At 44.0% G+C, this 17,059-nt stretch overlaps 1 protein-coding gene across 7 annotated transcripts in view; it reads right to left on the bottom strand.

Moving 5' to 3' along the window:
- kif21b (kinesin family member 21B) overlaps nt 1-16,424 on the bottom strand; it is a 60,510-nt gene extending 44,086 nt beyond the window's left edge. For 4 of the 7 annotated variants that reach the window (XM_076096284.1, XM_076096287.1, XM_076096285.1 and 1 more), the window contains exon 1: nt 15,924-16,424. In XM_076096284.1, coding sequence (XP_075952399.1) covers nt 15,924-15,964 — 41 coding nt within the window. In that variant the 5' untranslated portion in view covers nt 15,965-16,424. The remainder of the gene's footprint in view (nt 1-15,923) is intronic. The other 3 variants (XM_076096286.1, XM_076096288.1, XM_076096289.1) reach the window with 2 other exon arrangements.
- Nucleotides 16,425-17,059: the final 635 nt, after the last annotated feature.

Below are 17,059 nucleotides of genomic sequence, written 5' to 3'. Positions count from 1 at the left end.
CAGACGACTAAACAGTCAGTCCGCCATTCAGGAAAGGTTGTTACAGGTGGAGAATAAAAGGTCTACAGGTGACTCACTGTTAAAGACACATTGATCAGTGTTAAGGGATGGAAGATACAGTAGAAATGCACAGTAAAGGACTCTGTAAATTAGAATTGATTTTGTTTTGAGGATCCCGTTTTAAGAAGCGGGGAGCGCACTGATCTCAGATCGTTGTCCAAGTCTCCCAAGATCCTCTCATTCATGAGGATCAGAGAGGCTGAACCCGATGGAAGAGGGACAACAGACACATCTTCTCTGTCCCATATTCAACCTCTCAGTTCTGTCTTTCCAAACAAAAGCAGACACGGAGTCATTGTTCTGATTCATGTCACATACATATTTATGTTTGAAGCAGAATGTCTGTCTGCATACAAAAGATTTGATTTTCCACAGACAAATTCAATGAAGATGACAAAATCACAGCAGTAAAGCGTCTCTAATCTTTTTGTTTTAACAGGAACAATCGTTAAAATGACTGCGTAATGTGGGAAAGAGGTAATTATCACCGGAGTCTGCAGGCTCCCTGAGGTGGACATTTTACAGTCTTTCATCTTATTGCTTTGGGTTTATGGCCCCAAATTTACTGGTTTGGTCCAGTCTGGAAACTGAGTTTTTACGGATAGTTACAGTCAGATTAGCAACTTGAGAATGGAGTTAAAGTTAAGAGGCAACATCTACGACAGGATTGTTTCAAAAGTATGTTCAGTTTATGTTTCACTGCACCACAAATAAAATAGTTTTGGTACAAACATGTGCAGACCAAAGACTAAACTTGTATTTTTGGACTGCGTCTGCCCGACACTCTCTACTGCTCTCTCCTCTCCTGACAAACTAGGAGGTGGTGAGACTAATGTTGCACGGTGTATCGATACTAAAAAGGTACCGCGGTACCCGTACCTTAAAAACGATACGATTTTGCATATTTTTTGTATCGATACTAATAGTAGCGATCAGAGCGCACTCACTGCACACCTGCAGGCATTGACTGCAAGGGGGCGGGGCTGCCCAGCGCTCACTCACAGCGAGTGATAGCAGGGGAGACATGGCATCAAGGTCCGTGTACGTTTTGATAGTCTGTTTTACCGTTCAGTCGAAAAAACGACAATACGGAAATACCATGGTATTCTCGTTTTTCGTTTCAAACCAAAAACGGAAATGGGGGTCCGTGTACGGTCCCCACTGACATACAGAGACCCGTCTGCGAAACGTGTTTCAAAGCCACACAGACCAAGGGAGGCAACACGTCTAACATGGCAAAGCACCTTTCAGAGAGACACCCCCAACTTTTCAAAGAGTTCAAAGAACGACAGGTAAGAAAATGTGATTATAAACGTGAACACCCCCAAGCTCACCTATACACAGCTAACACGTTTGACGACAAGCCTATATGATCATGAGGTCACAATGCTCACAAAAGTGTACTCAATGAAACACAATTGATGCAAAATGGCTACATGCTGGTGGAGCCTGTGGTGGAAAAAACGATTCAATAGTACCGAGTGAGTCCTATGATACTGAAACCAAGAAACATTGAGAAAAGAAGTTTGTCCTTAGAATCTTTATTCTCTGTGTAGAGAAGGTTCAATCGTCATACAGACCGCAATGCGGTCTGAAGGAGGAAGGCACCCAGAGTGTTGGTTGTGTACGACTTATAAAGGCCTTGAGTACATGGTGGGATAGGAGGAGTTCATCACTAGGACATCCGGACAACAGTGATCATTCACTGACCAACCATTGAATGGTTAATCACTGATTGGTCCACTGATTGCATCCCCATTCAGCCCCCTATCTAAGTTGACAGTATCATGCCTCGCTGACCATGTCTGACATGTATTAACTTTGTTAATACCAAAGGGCCAAAACACAGAGTGGTCAGCTAATAAAACAGGAGAGATAAGTCACAGTGGAAATTTACCATCACAAGCCTGAGGGTGGATCTTGAGCTAATTCTTTTTATTTGTAGTTAAGGAAAAATAATTATTCCATGAATTAAGATAAAATATGAAGTGAAAATATCAAACTCACTATGCGAGTAAATGAAGCATTGTTTATCCACCCACTCCCACAGACAGTCAGACAGATGCCAGCAGAGTCAGCAGCAACACAGAGACAGAGTTCCCTTCCAGCTGTGTTTGAAAGCCAGCGGAAATATGAGAGAGGCTCAAAAGATGCGAAGAGGTTAAACAGTAATATTAATGCCATTTGTTAAGTGTTCAAAAAGCTGGGCAGGAACAAGCTGGTAAAAAAGGGAACCATACAGATGTTGTATTTATTACTATTATAGATAAATATACCAGTATCGTATTTGTGGTATTGTATCGAATTCTGGTATCGTATCGCAAGTATTGGGTATCGTGATACTTATGGCAGGTATCGTATCGAAGTCATAATTTTGGTATCGTGACAACCCTAAGTGAGACTTAATAACCCCTTTGACATCCCACTCATTAATTCCCACTCAGCAGAGAGACAAGTGTTAAACCTGTCCTCGTATCCCCTCTACTCTCTGCCCCTCTCACACAGCTCATGTCCTTTGTGTAATGACTGTTGGTCCTCACACAGTGGCCCCTGTGTCCTCAATACTGAGCAAGCAGTGTCCATTAGACAATGTTGTCGAACAGCTTAATACTGGTGCAAAACAACACGTACAGAGGAAGAAGGTTGTCGGGCAGGAGGAATCCATGTTCGTTGTATGTTTATCAGTAAATAAATGGTTGCGAGTCTTGTGCATTTATGTTATCGAGTCCTCCACATTGAGAATACTTTCACTTTCTACAAAAACCCTCAAGAATATGTTGTGATGTACTGCATTGCCGGTCTAAACCAATCTTTAAATCGTTCTTCTAATGAACATCAATAGTGGTAAAATGTGGTGCCCTTTAATTCTAAGCCTGTCAGTGCCTGTCTGTGGTTGCTACGTGGTTTCCCAATCTGCTTGAGGATGCATGCTGACTTCTCTGTACCATCAAACTGTTGGTGGGGTGTTGGCTCCACAAACACACCGCAGGCTCAATTACTCATAAAACCTAACAGCGCTTTGCGATAAAATACTGCACAAACACCTACAGAAGGGGTCTCTATTCGTCAAAACAGGTCACTGATCTTAAAATGAACATACAATTATTTCTTGAACTACTTGAAAAGTCAATGCTGTGCATGTGTATAAGTTGTAAATGCAAAGCAACTACCCATGACCAAAGAAACCATGTGGAAGCAACTCGTCCGGTCATATTACACACGATAACATCATGTTAAATGCCACCGGCCAGTGACAGAGAGCATTTAGTTATGATGAATACAAAAAGTGAACTTATTTAACCAAACGCACCGACTACGATGACATGAGCGCTGAGTTTACAACCAGATAAATACCAAATACAAGCCACACCTGAAATAAACTTTATACAATCACAGTCTTGACTGAGAGAGATTAACTTCATACAACCAGCCCAACAGAGATTACATAACCAGGTCCACAGTGTCTCCATCTGGATCTGTTCTGTTAGCTTGTACCATACCTCTGATTAGTGCTTGGTCATTGTCGGAGTTCAGATTAGGATTAACACAACTGGCACAGCGGCGTGTGCGTGTGTGTGTGTGTGTGTGTGTGTGTGTGTGTGTGTGTGTGTGTGTGTGTGTGTGTGTGTGTGTGTACACCACAGAGAGGGATACAAACAGCTTTTTCAAAATATATTTATACTTTTAGTATAAAGTCATGCTGTCCTATTGGTCACAAATTGAAAAACATCCTAAAAACAATTTCCAAGATTAGAAAGAGTCCGACACTAAACATGTAGTGTGTGTTTTATCTCGTAGACTTGTCGTGACAAACCCAGCTGCACTGTGTGAGCACGTCAACGTCCCAAAATGTGAGAAAAAATACTTCCTTAAATAGTAGTCATATTTCTCTGTCTTTTCTTGTCGGGAAAAACTACAATGATACATCTTAATGGATATTACACCCAATCACGCTGTACACCTGATACCAAACTTCTGAACAGCAGTCGAGGTGGAGCTGTTTAACGCTCTTTGAACCATTCATCTCCCTCACTGTATCTGCCTCGTTCTTGTTCAGTCACACAAATAGAAAGACAAGAGGGAACAAGAGAAAAGGGAAAATGAGAACACGAACAGTAGAGGGGGAATAATACGGCTTTTCACGAAGATCGTTGCATGTCTGACATGAAAAGCCCCGAGAACTCAGGAAATTGGCTTGGCCTATTTTGAGTTAGGAGCTCTGGGCATATCAGTGACTGTGGGATGAAATGTGAGAGGCCCCAAGGTGCAGCGATGGATAAAGGAGAGGCAGACCAGTGGCTGCTAAGGTCAAAACAAATGCATTTAACAAACTGAGTTATAGAGAAGAATGGATGTGAAAAAATACAAACATTAGCTGACAAGTAAGACTCACGTGGAGCTTTTATCTAAGCCAAACTGTACTGTTGATGGACCCAAACATATGTTACAAGCTGATGAGAATATCATTAGTGTTTAAGGGTTCTGGTCATAAACCAAAGTATTCGACAAAGAACATTTTTGACCATTAAAAGGTTTAAGTTATTACAGTTCATCCTGACACAGATTTCTTCGCAATCCTTCCAATAGTTGAGAAGAATGCCAACCTCAGTGAAACACCAAGGGGAGGAGTCAGCGGATCATTTCAATAAGTCAAAATGTTATCCATCCAAATAGCTGTTGAGATGTTTCAGTCTGGACTAAAGAGATGAGCTGACCAACAAGTAAACTACTCTGGTGTGTTCTACTTCATCTAAAATATAACAATTTTCATATCAAAATGTATTTTTGTTTTGCATATTTCTCCAATATTTTAAAAATAAATCACCGAAAAAAATGTTCACAAACATCATGAATATTTACAGTAATGTGTGTTTTGCATCCCAACGCAGTTTAGTTGGCTGAGAAATCATCTCTGGTTGCAACTCCTATTCAGCACTAATGAACATCTTCTCGTATCTTACAGCTTTCATTAATTAAAGCCTATGCATCAAAGAGTTAGTGCAATACCGACCACATATATAAAACACAAGCATATTTAGCTTAACGGCTCCATTTCTGATAATTGAGCTACAGTCGGCATTTCTGTCCTGCGCCCCATTTAATCAGCCCTCCCATTGATTTCCTGGATTAACTGTCTGCAGTGATTCGGCACATCAACCCCTCAACTCCCTCTCTCCCTCCCAATCGACCTTCTCATCTCTCCGTCTCTATCCATCACAATCCATCTAAGGCACCGTTCCCCTAACATCTATGCCATGCTCTTATATGGATCAGTTCAGCATCTGTGCATGAGTGTAATAGCAACACACACACACACACACACACTCAGGACAGGACATTCACTAAAACAATCTGTCTCTCGCTTCGGTCTCCAATCCTCCACATGGGCCCGACATCACAGCAGGCTAACAGGCTGGTAGCCAAACACACACACACACACACACACACACACACACTCAGAAGTTCATATGCTGGTCCAACACTCTCCAAGAGGATGGCAGAAATAGGTTAAGGGCACCTGGCTGTGCCTTGTCCCTGGCAAGGTGAGGTCATGTAAGCTATGAATGAAATAAACTGCCATCAAAATAAAAGTGGAAGAGGGTTGAAAAATGGCATTTAGTGAGCATTGACTTCTGATTTAGGGAGAAAGAATAGCAGCACACAAAAGAGACGAGTTGACACAAAGGCAGCAGCGTTCAGATAGTAAATGGCTGGCTCAGGTGGGGAGCACTAACGAGGACCACTTGGACAAAACGAGCCAGTGAAGCACCAAGCAAACGGAGGGGGGAGGGCTGAAAGTGTGCAATACGTAAATGGGAAAGCAAAGAAAGCAGCGCACATTAGAAGCAAGCCTGTGACAGTCACAGGAGGCTGGACCAGGTGGTGGCAGGCCGACTCCGAGTGGACACCTTCCGCCACTTCCATTTGGCGTCCGTCTCGCCACACTGAGACAATGCTTCCACAAGGCCACTCTAATAACCACATACTCAGAATAGAAATGATGTCCTGTGGGCTTCATCCTCATGTTTGTTTACTTACGCTAGCTAGAGCTGAAACAATTAGTCGATTGACAGGAAAAAATAATCTCAAACTACTTTGATTAATCAATAGTCAATTGTGAGGATGTACTTCTATAATGAGAGAGTAAATTAATATCTTAAGTTAACGTCCATTTAGTAGCTGTTCTGGAGCTTTCAGTCACATCATGTGATTTTCATCAGCAGATGAGGTTTACCCAGTAGTCATGGAATTTTAACATTGGAAATTCCATTTCTTTAAGGTCTTCTCTTCAATGTTGGCATAAAAAAAAGGTGAATCTATCTTTAGATTTTGGGCTCTGAGAAACCAAAGGCTAAATGAATCAGTTAATTGACATTTGAGAGATGAATCAGTATTGAAAGTAGGTGATAGTTGCAGCCCTTCTCTAATGTTTAAGCTACATCCTACGTCTTAAAAGCATTCATATCAATTCCATCTACCGTCTGTGAAAAGTCTCTCTATTGTAGCAGCATTGAGAATGATGACACCCACACACACAAACAACCACACCATCTATACAGGAAAGTCTCTGCTTGCTGGATTACATCTGATGCTGCACTAGCAGTGTATTCACCTCTACACTCAGACATACAATAGATGTGAGCCACTGTTCACGTCCTTTGTATTAACCCTATCTATGGTCCTAACCTCACAGACTGCCGGCCCTGTGGCCCGAGGCACCGCTGCCGATTGGTGACCGGCGATAAGGGAGAGCAGTGCTCACACACACACACACTGTGCTCATTGGTTTGACTGGTTGTGTTCGCATGCAATGTGGCACAATGGAGCACAAACGAGCGACATGGTTCATCGATGTTCACAAGCGTTTTCTTAACTGAGCCAGACTTCAAGGACGGAGATGTCCTACATTGTCTGGAAAGAGCTGGGTCGACTGCTCCACAAAGATCAACTCACTCGCCCCTTCAGCAACTTAGAAAGACATACACTGTCATCGTAGGTTTAAGGTCCGTCTTGATACACAACTGTGGCCTCGTTGCTTTCTTTTTGTCTGCTGTCCTTGTTGAAATTAAAAAAGATGAATAGACATCCATGTCCTGTGACAACAAACCAGCACATTAAAGGTAGAATGGGAAGTGAAGCCGAGGCTTCAGAGGGGGATCTGTGGGACATTTTTAGGGTCTTAAATATCCCACTCTTATCCTGATAGAACCAGGTAAAGTCAGACAGAGCTGCGTGGCTACGCATGAAACTGGTACACAACACAAAGTGAACCACGTCAGCTGCGACAGACGTTGGCCGAAGCTTTAACAACTAGCCACCACAGATTATATTTACTGTCCGAGTCTCAGACTTTTCACACTCTCCTCATACCTACAGTCCTTTAATGTAAACGTCTGATACCAAGATAATATAGAATTCATTAGTAATTCATACTGGTAATAGTTTTAACTGAGTAACAATAGAAGACTTATTCACAACACCAGTGCAATTTCATTTTCTTTGATGATCAGGGCGTGAACTGCACCCCTCACTAAAGGAAACTAACTTCTCACCGCTGTCAAAGACTAGTGACCATCATTCAATTTCAGACGAGCATCTCTCATTGTTACAGGGTCACATCAGTCCGCACCATCGGAGCTGATTCTGGGTCAATCCCCGCCCCACTTCCTCATCCCCCATCTCACCCCACCCCCACCCCCACGTCTGCCGCTCCATGGGGGAGGAGGCGGCAAGAAAGAATCAAATTAGCTTCCCTTCCTACATCTCCGTGACAGACGGCCTTGTCAAGGTCAGGGAGGCGTTAGCCCATTTCTGCATGATTCCAATTAACTTCAACGGCCTGAAAGAGGAAGCGCTGGCTATTAAGATAACATTTGTTATTTGTTTTTATGGATACTGGAAGCTTTTAGCCAAAGTGCTTCTTCGTACCATGGATGTGTATAATTGCAGTCTGAGCCACCTTGTCAATACCAAGAACCTGCAGATTGTTAGTGATTTACTCAACTAACAGACCACAAACTATTTCCCAACATTGATCCGGTGTGACGCGAAATTATGGCAGTGGGAGACGCAGTATGAGGTTCATAAAAAGATCAATGATTAAAATACAATGTCAAGAAGAAGTCCTTAATAAACACAATGAGGCAAAACATGTGGTTTGGTTTACGTTTTGCTTTTAATTATCCAGAGTTCAGCACACTTACAACTAAAGCACATGTGAAATAAATGTTTCCCACATGTGAAATATCCCAGATGAGCCTGTAGTATGCCAATTATTTCACATGCGAAACATCTGAAATGTGTATTTTCACATGAAATACCGTTTTGCATGTGCTAACCCACACGTCATTAGTGAATTCATCACATGTTAGATGTGTTTAACTTGATATAAGGTGTGAAAAGATGTTTTCACGCATGGTGTTCACAAGTGAAATATCTGAAAAACACACGTAGACCTTTGTGGAGTATTCAGACGTGAAATAGTGTTTCACAAGTTATCTAACCGTGTCGAGGAAGTCTAGAAAAAAAAGACACCAATACTATGCATCATACCATATTTGTATGTTGTGGTGTTTATATATTTCAGGAATATGAAGGTTTCATGTCAAACAAACACACAGAGTGGTTCAGTTCCCCTTTAGTATTCACACTCTGGGTACAACGCACGCTGCTGAGCTGCAGACTGCTGCCATGACTCTGCTCGTCTGTCTGCCTCCCTGGAGGGCTGGTTAGCATTAGCACCAGCCCAGCCTCCCACTCTGTCAGACAACATTTAGCACGAGTGCTAATGTAGCCACCGCGTCTGTCTGTCTGTAGGAATGTGTACTTAGCAAGGGGCTGAAGACCTAGTTTTACTGTCAGGTACATGTACACACACGTTTGTTCTCTTTAAATACCTGCAGAACTATATGAGGTTATGTGATAAATATAGAAAAAACACATCGATGACATTACTAGACTTTTCTATTAAGTATTATTTCTGTATATTTCACTTCTTTTTTTTTTTAAAGAAAGATTGTCAACAAGACGAAGAGTCTACCGCCATCTTAGCAAGCTTTAGACGCACAGCGGCGATTTAAGCTGAACGCTAACATCAGAATGCTAACATGAGCATGCTAACATAGTTACAATTTTACCGTGCTTATGTTTAGGAGGTATAATGTTTACCGTGTTAGCCTTTAGTTTGGAGTGTTAGCATGCTAATATTTGCTTTATAGCACTAAACACAAAGTGTGGCACATAGTTGTGCAGCTATTTGGTCATAAACCAAAGTAGCAGACGAATTAAAGTAGATTTTAAGTTCATTGCTTATTTAGTGATAAAATCTGCCGTTTTAAAGCCTCGTCCTGCTGTCATCTCTCTCCAAACACACCCAACTACACAAAACAAACTCAGAGACACAAACTCGAGCAGTGATTAAGCTACTAAGCGCCGAGGGTGATTATGGGCCAGCTGGTCGCACACACACACACACACACACACACACACACACACACACACACACACACACACACACACACACACACACACACACACACACACACACACACACACACACACACACACACACACACACACACACACACACACACACACACACACACACACACACACACACACACACACACACACACACACAGACAGCAGCTCTAGTGAAGCATGCACACAAACACATAGTACACAGTCCGGCACAAATTCAGGTCTTCACATCTTTTCTTTCATCCATAATATCTACTCTTCCTCACCGAGCTGAATGTGAATAAATCCATTCAAGATGGACACAGTGACAGTAAGGCTGACCCGCTTAGAGTGTGCAATGCTTAAAGAGACACAACAGCTATCAAGTGATTAATAACTATACACTCCTATCACTTGTTTACTGGCAAGCCATGTTATATGGCTAGCACACGGATTAAAAAAGCAGAAGAGAATGTCATTTTAGATTGTTTAGAAAGAACATGCAACATTAAAATAGAGAAGTAAATAAACGATACAGTCTAGACACAACACCTCCGTCTCTTCCTCCCTCTGTGGGAATATGGCAAATACGTGCAGCTGCGCCCAAATTATTCATACACACCATGCTCAAATACACACACACACACGCACACACACACACATGCAGCGAATGCATGTTTGGCTAAGAGCTCATATTTGCATGCTACAGTAGCCCCTTTGACAACAGACGAGACACTTGCTCCTTTTTCCACTCTGCCCAACTCTGTCCCACAATCTCTTTGATTTTTCTTTGTATTTGTTGTGTTGAATTGCAGGAAGCATCGCTCTTTTCAAAGGAGGGAGAGCAGTTTATAAAACAAAGACGACATCAGAAATAGACTCTGCAAACCTCTCTTTCTTTCGCCCCTTCCTCTCCACCGTACTCTCTAAAAATATAGCCTGTTCTTCATCCCCATGTACCCTCCAATTGTCTGCCCTTGCAGTGTGTCTTTACATGCATATAAGTATGTGTGTGTGTGCAAACTCAGCACAGAGCACAAAGACCTGCAGTGACATCAGACTCCTTCACACTGTGTCCTCTGTCTACGCTCAGCCGAGAGGTGCTCTGTTTAAAGGGCCTCTGCTACGCCTCATCCCCCCACCGCACGCACCACGCACCACACACACACACGCACACGCACACGCACACACACACACACACACACACACACACACCTAAATGACCACAACAATGTCAACACACACTAATTGGTTAATCAAAATATTCAGATCACAGATCCCTCCCACCAAAATGCTAAAGAATCTATAAGTTATTTTCTGTGCTGACCACACAGTCCACAGAAAGGTTTTCTTGTGTCCGAGCCACATGAATGATTAGAGTTAGGACTGTTTAGAAGGCCAGCAACTGACATATGATGAAACCCGGATAACAGGAAAATGCAAATGTTCATACTGAAGCGCCTTTCATTCCTTACTGAATTCAAATGGATGAATTCAAATAAATACAGATGGTGTTGGTGTGTGGGTGTGTGGGTGTGTGTGTGTGTGTGTGCACGTGCGAGAGAGGGTGAATAGAAGGTGGATGGAGATGAGGAAGGGGAGAGAAAGCTGGTGACCTTCCAGCATTTTGGTAACAGTTCCATGCTGTATTTTGCTCACAGTGCAGACGAGCTTGAGCAAGGGGAAATGAAAGGATGAGGCAAGTATGAGATGACGTATCGTCGTCAGAGAACACAGTTAGCACACCCGGGATCAATGTGGGTTTTCCATTCTTGATTCAGGAACAGCAGGCCACCTTTTTGTCTCAAAAGAGCAGAGAAATGTATTTTATAAAGTAAAAATTCATGCTCTCATTCAGCCTACAGAGCAGAAGACTGATTCCTAGAAGGTTTTTTTTTCACACTCTCACTGAGGATCCAGTCTTAACTGAATTGTGTCAACAGGCTCATCAGCAGTTCATAAAGCAGGAAGTGAGCAGGAAGTGAGGATAGTCCAGTGACGGACCTCACAGGAAGTCATTCTGCCACAGCAGCACACCATTTGGGAGTGCACACCCGTTGCACAACTCATTTTAATGCCAAAGCCTGGGCCAAGTCCCTAATATTTCCACTCAATTGGTTTAAATACACACGCCATGGGGTAATAAATTCCACCCTATCAATCTCTATACATAAAGACCACTTCCCTCATAGTCGGGCCTTTTCAGAAACACAGTCAAATAGCTCTATTGTACACCTGTCACCAGATGTGTCATTAAGAGGAGTTGTGTTTTTGTTTGGAAAACCAGGATTAAATGTCGTAGCTCGGCAACGTCTCCAACGTCTTTGTCCTGCAGACCTTTCGCACCTCCTCGGCCACAATCTGCTTGTAAAGCCCCTGAGCCTGAAGAGCCCGATTATGCAACAGTCACTATAGGTGATAAACAAAACACTCGGTATTATTCCTTTTTACGCCCATTACTGTTCGGATTCTTGCCTTCCACACATCACTATCATTTTGAAACATGACGTTCCTATCAGCTTTCAGGTCTCACTGCAGTGACACATCAAGCATACAGAACACACAATGCTGAGCCACTCTCGACTAGCTCACACAGAACTGTTAGGTCTATTAGGTTTGAAGGGGGAACAATAAAAATAAAAAAAACATGTGACCAGCAGGGCAGCGTGAGGAGGAAGTGATGTGCACAGCTGTGGACGACCAACTAGGGTGTGTGCTCTGTCATGTTTCCTGCTCCTCTTCCCTCGGTAGCGGCCAAAATGACTGATCAGAAACAACATCGGTGTGCGACTCCCAACAACAAAGCAAAACCGCTTTCGCTTTGCCTGGCGGCCCGGGGGACTGTAAATCCGAAGCGAGCCGGTCAAACGGGGGATAAATGTTGTAGACCAAGTGTGAGAATGCATTCATGAGGAGATTACATTGCAGCACTACCCTGTGACAAGTGCATAGGCCGATGCCTCGTCTCTCACACAACAACACATACACCCGTTTCCCCACCAGAGTCCAGCCATTTTTTAAAGAGAACCCCCCCCCCCCCCCACTGGGAGATGTGTAACCCAGACAGAGCCTCTGTGGCAAACTGGTAACACACACAGGAAACAGGCGAGACTGGTAGCCTACACAGGACATTCGTCCTGCAAGAAAAAAACCTCCCATTTAAAGGCTTTGTGTATCAGCTGTGAGGGGGGCCCCTTCCGCAGTTGTATCCCGCTACTCCCGTTTTGTTTTGAAGCCAGTGTTGTGGTCATGGGGTGGCTTAAGTCTGCAGCACTTTTATGGATTTATAAAAAAAAAAAAAAACATCTGTGTTTCTGCAAAGCACCATGTTGGTTTGGTTGATCAAAATGTCAGCAGAGGACCAGAGAGATAAAAGCCTCATGTTCATGCTCAGCTCCCTCGGCCTTTAAGGTACAACGTCTGCGTCACAACTGTCCACAATACCACAGTTTTCCACCTGTGGGGTCTGAAAGAACACTGGATATTTTGTGCTCAGTTTCCAAAATATTTTTTATTTTTCATTCAGCGTCGTGGCTGTCATCACTTGAACCACAAATGCATGAAATACAAAAAGGACTGAGGAATCATTTACTTGTGATTCCTCAGGTCATTTTCCGGCAACAGCTTTCAGATTACACAGCGAAGGAAAGCCTGGAGGAAGACTCTGTTAAAGGTGAGAACATCAAGCAGCAGTCACAAGTTCAGAGACCACAAAAGCTCTAAACAGATTGGTCTTTGTGTCCATTTATACGACGCTATGGAGGCTGACTTAGCTCTTTAGCGGAAGACGAGAGTCGCTCGCAGGTCTGAAATGAGTAAGTGGCAGCGCTGCAGAGAAACGAGAGAGATTGATACACGCAAATGGAAATTTACACACTGCTCATAACTCTCACGTCAAAGTTAAACCCAACATACATAGCAAGCACACACAAGTGGAATTATTGACATTTATAACAGCAACATAAAGCTTTCAATCCGGGGGAAATGCAGCACTCAACTTAACATCAGCGAGAGGAGAGGGCCCCCCTCGAGATGAAGTGAAACCGTTCACATGTCGGTGTGTGAATATGATTGTGAGTGTGTGTGTGTGTGTGTGTGTCGGGGGGGGAGGGGTTGGGGTTCAAATGGGTGAGACTCAGGAAATGCAAGTCTTCTCATTCTTATATCCTGTTTGCATCTTAGCTTGTTTTTAAGTGAATGCAGCAGTTTGAAGATGAAACAGCCAAGCCAGACGCAATTTAACGACGGCCACTTAGTAGGAAGTTACATTACATGCATAGCGTCATGTTTGACTGCAATGCAGAACCATTGACTTAAGTTAATGTGTGTGGGTGTGTGTGTGTGTGGGTGTGTGTGTGTGTCATATCCACATCCATTTCTGAGGCAGTCAGGTCTGAATGCAGAATTGTAGGTCATGTCACTGCTTATATGGCCATTGTTTAGGGAAAGCAGTGCAGACATTCAGGAAATGGATACTGGCGATACTCAGACTATGTGTGTGTGTGTTGGTTGGCCCACATGACAACCCCATTGCCCTCCAAATGCATACTCACACATGCACACACAAACACATGCAGCCAGGCCGAGGGGCTGCACAACATGGGAGCAATTATACACACCATCCTCTCTTATCAGCAGCCGACTTTCTCAGGCAAAAAAAAAAAAAAGACGCATGGCGATCATTGGGAAAACAGTCGCTTTATACGACAGGAAGTCATCCTTCTCTGTGTTTATTTGTGGGCTTCCCATTTCCTGTCAAACGCAGACGCTTTTGGGGGCATTCGCAGTGCATGTAAAACACACAGACACACACAGATCACACACGATGAAAAGGAGTAGCGCTGGCCCGCCCACTAGCCTAGTCATGTAATTACACAAACTCTGTTTAATTACAATGTCAAGTTTGTGCTAATAAAACTGATTTAAAAAGGGGGACTGCTGTGATTATAAGGCCCTCTGTGTTGATCGTTACCCTGTTTCGACAATATGCTCATACACTGACAATCACGTCAATATTTGCATCACAAAAAAAGACGGGGACAGCTGAACACACAGGCGTACCGGTGGTGTGTGAAGCCGAATCTGTCACCTTCACTCATTCAGCTACACTTACACAACAAGCCTCTTTCAGACTTCAATCAATAACTTCAGTTGAGCAGCAGCCACCAGCTGTCTCGTTGGCTTCTCTTTTCACCTTCTCGCTTTGCTTCTTTTACCCCCCCACACTTCCTGTTACAGTTGTCGCTGTGAGCGAGAGCACAAAGGAGATCCACTCAGTGGCTGATTGACAAGTGACTCCGAAACCTCCCCTGGGGAAATGGGGCCATCGGTTGTAAGGTTCATCTTAAAAAGGGCTGCTCTACTGGGCCAACCCCCCCCCCATCCTCAACCCCCAGTAGGTTGGATCAATGGTTCCCAAACTGAGGTTGGAGGACCTCAAAGGGGTCCTTTAGAGACGAATAGTTAAATTTCACTATTACTTTGTTGCTCTACATTTGCACAATAAGAGAGGGTGTAAGGATAGTCAGTATGACCAATGGGGGGGGACTCATTAGCTGATGTGACCGACTCTGGGAGGGCCTGAGTCAAAGGACAGTGGGTCTGTCAGACCACCGCCTCAGCCCCCCCCCAACACAACACACTGCAAAAAAAAAAAAACGCATGATTACAGACGCAGACCCAATCACACTCCAGTCATAGAGGGATGCAGTGTCAGCACATTTAAGTGATCCCTCCCAATATGCATTTAGTCAATTAATGGGGTTGCTCATATCTCCTTACACAAATCCAAAAGCTGCTCTGCTGCCTGAGCTTTTGGGTGCGTGTCCGACAAAGGCAGTGGATGACACAGCTCTGAAGGAGAGCATCTCTTTGTGCTCGATTCATTTGCAGAGGCAGGATTTTTTTCTTCTTTTTTTTTTTCAAGCCTCTGGTTTCAAAGCCTGGCTGTGGAGCTAACTCTGCCATACACATGTAAGGTGCTCACTAGACACCGGTATGATAAGAAGAGACCGCATATAGTGTCTGTAGGAATAATAATACAGAAAAGGGTTTGAGGAGAAACGCCCATTCTCCTCCCTGCACCTGGCTGCAGCTGTCCTTGTCACTTCACCCAATGTTAAATAATGAAGCCGCTGATACACATGCATAACGGATAATGCCCCGGAGATGGTAGCGCGTGCTTTTGCCTTATCAATACCGTACATAGCACCACCCATGTATTACAAAACAAGGTGCTCGCACTCTTCTCTGTAGCTGTTATCTCACAATGTGCAGAGAAGGTGAGGAGTAGTGAAATAACACAAAAGGGTTTTTTTGCAGGATGCATTTAATTGCTCGCCAGGAGGCACAATATGGTCTGCTAAGGTCGACAGGTTTCCAGCATGCACACGTCGGAGGCTTACCTCAATGCAACCTTCACACAGCAGTCACCCTGGCTCGCCATTGTCGCTTTCAGTGTCCACCGGCGGGATGTGGTGGAGTATTTCGGCTGTGTTGGGTTTTCGGTGTGCGTGTAAACCGTGCGGTGCTGGGCGTCTCAGGTCAGCGGGACAGCCGTCAAGACCTGCCGACGATGAGCTTCCTCATCGGGACTTCTCCTGTCTTCTTCTTCTTCTTCTTCTTCTCCTCCGCTGTGCCGCTCATTTCTGGCTCAGTGGTGTTTTGTCACGTCGCAGAGTTCAACCCGCTTTCTTCTTTTTTTGTGTTTCCGTGATGTGTCTCAGTCGCTACATCCTGTTTAAAGTGCGTACGAGCGAAGCTTTTTGAGCGCTCCTCAGACACCACACCGGCTCTCCGTGAGAGACGCGATCACGTTGAGTCGGCGCTGAGACCGTAAAACTGGAGGGGATGCTGCTGCCTTCAGGGGCAGTCGGAGAAATTCGAAACCCGCGTTGTAGGGTATATGGCCTCTCCAAAATATAACAGTGCACTACAGGGGACCATGGAGGATAACTTCGCCCAGAACTTAGATTAAAAGAGAAAATGGCGAATAAATAATGATTTACCACTTGGCACACTCAACCTATTACCATGGATACCGATAGAAGCTGGCTCAAAACATCCGAGAAACAAGAAGAATGTACCGGGCACACAAAGGTGTAAGAAGTATTCCGTTGTTTTGCTGAAAGGGGTATTCAAGCAATGTCACTTCCATAAAGAGGCATATTAAATTAAACTGCACTTACTGTGACAATACAATAATACGAGGAGCCCCTGAAAGCAGCATAATCGCAGTCGATTAACATGCAGTTGGACTGACTGCTGTATTAGCCCCACCACACTCGAACATTATTGACCAATCAGCGGGCTCGATCGGCCTGTGTGGCCCCGCCCAGCGGCACACCCACAACCGGCTGTACGGATCACACACCTACAGCACACCGACTGCGACATCTGAGGTCAGTTAAACTGCCATAAACAGGGGGAGACTGTTCCCATGACGGAGAGGAGGTTTAAACGCTTTGAGGTCAAAGGTTGAAACTCCTGCGAACGTTATTAGGTTCTTGCAGAAGAGTTCATTTTCCCTGGTTTGAATGAG

This window comes from Anarhichas minor, unplaced genomic scaffold, assembly GCF_050575085.1.
Source record: "Anarhichas minor isolate MPS153535 unplaced genomic scaffold, ASM5057508v1 ptg000021l, whole genome shotgun sequence".
NCBI classification, from domain to species: Eukaryota; Metazoa; Chordata; class Actinopteri; order Perciformes; family Anarhichadidae; genus Anarhichas; species Anarhichas minor.
The sequence above is the reverse complement of the archived record's forward strand: the minus strand, read 5'-3'. Positions and strand labels throughout refer to the sequence as shown.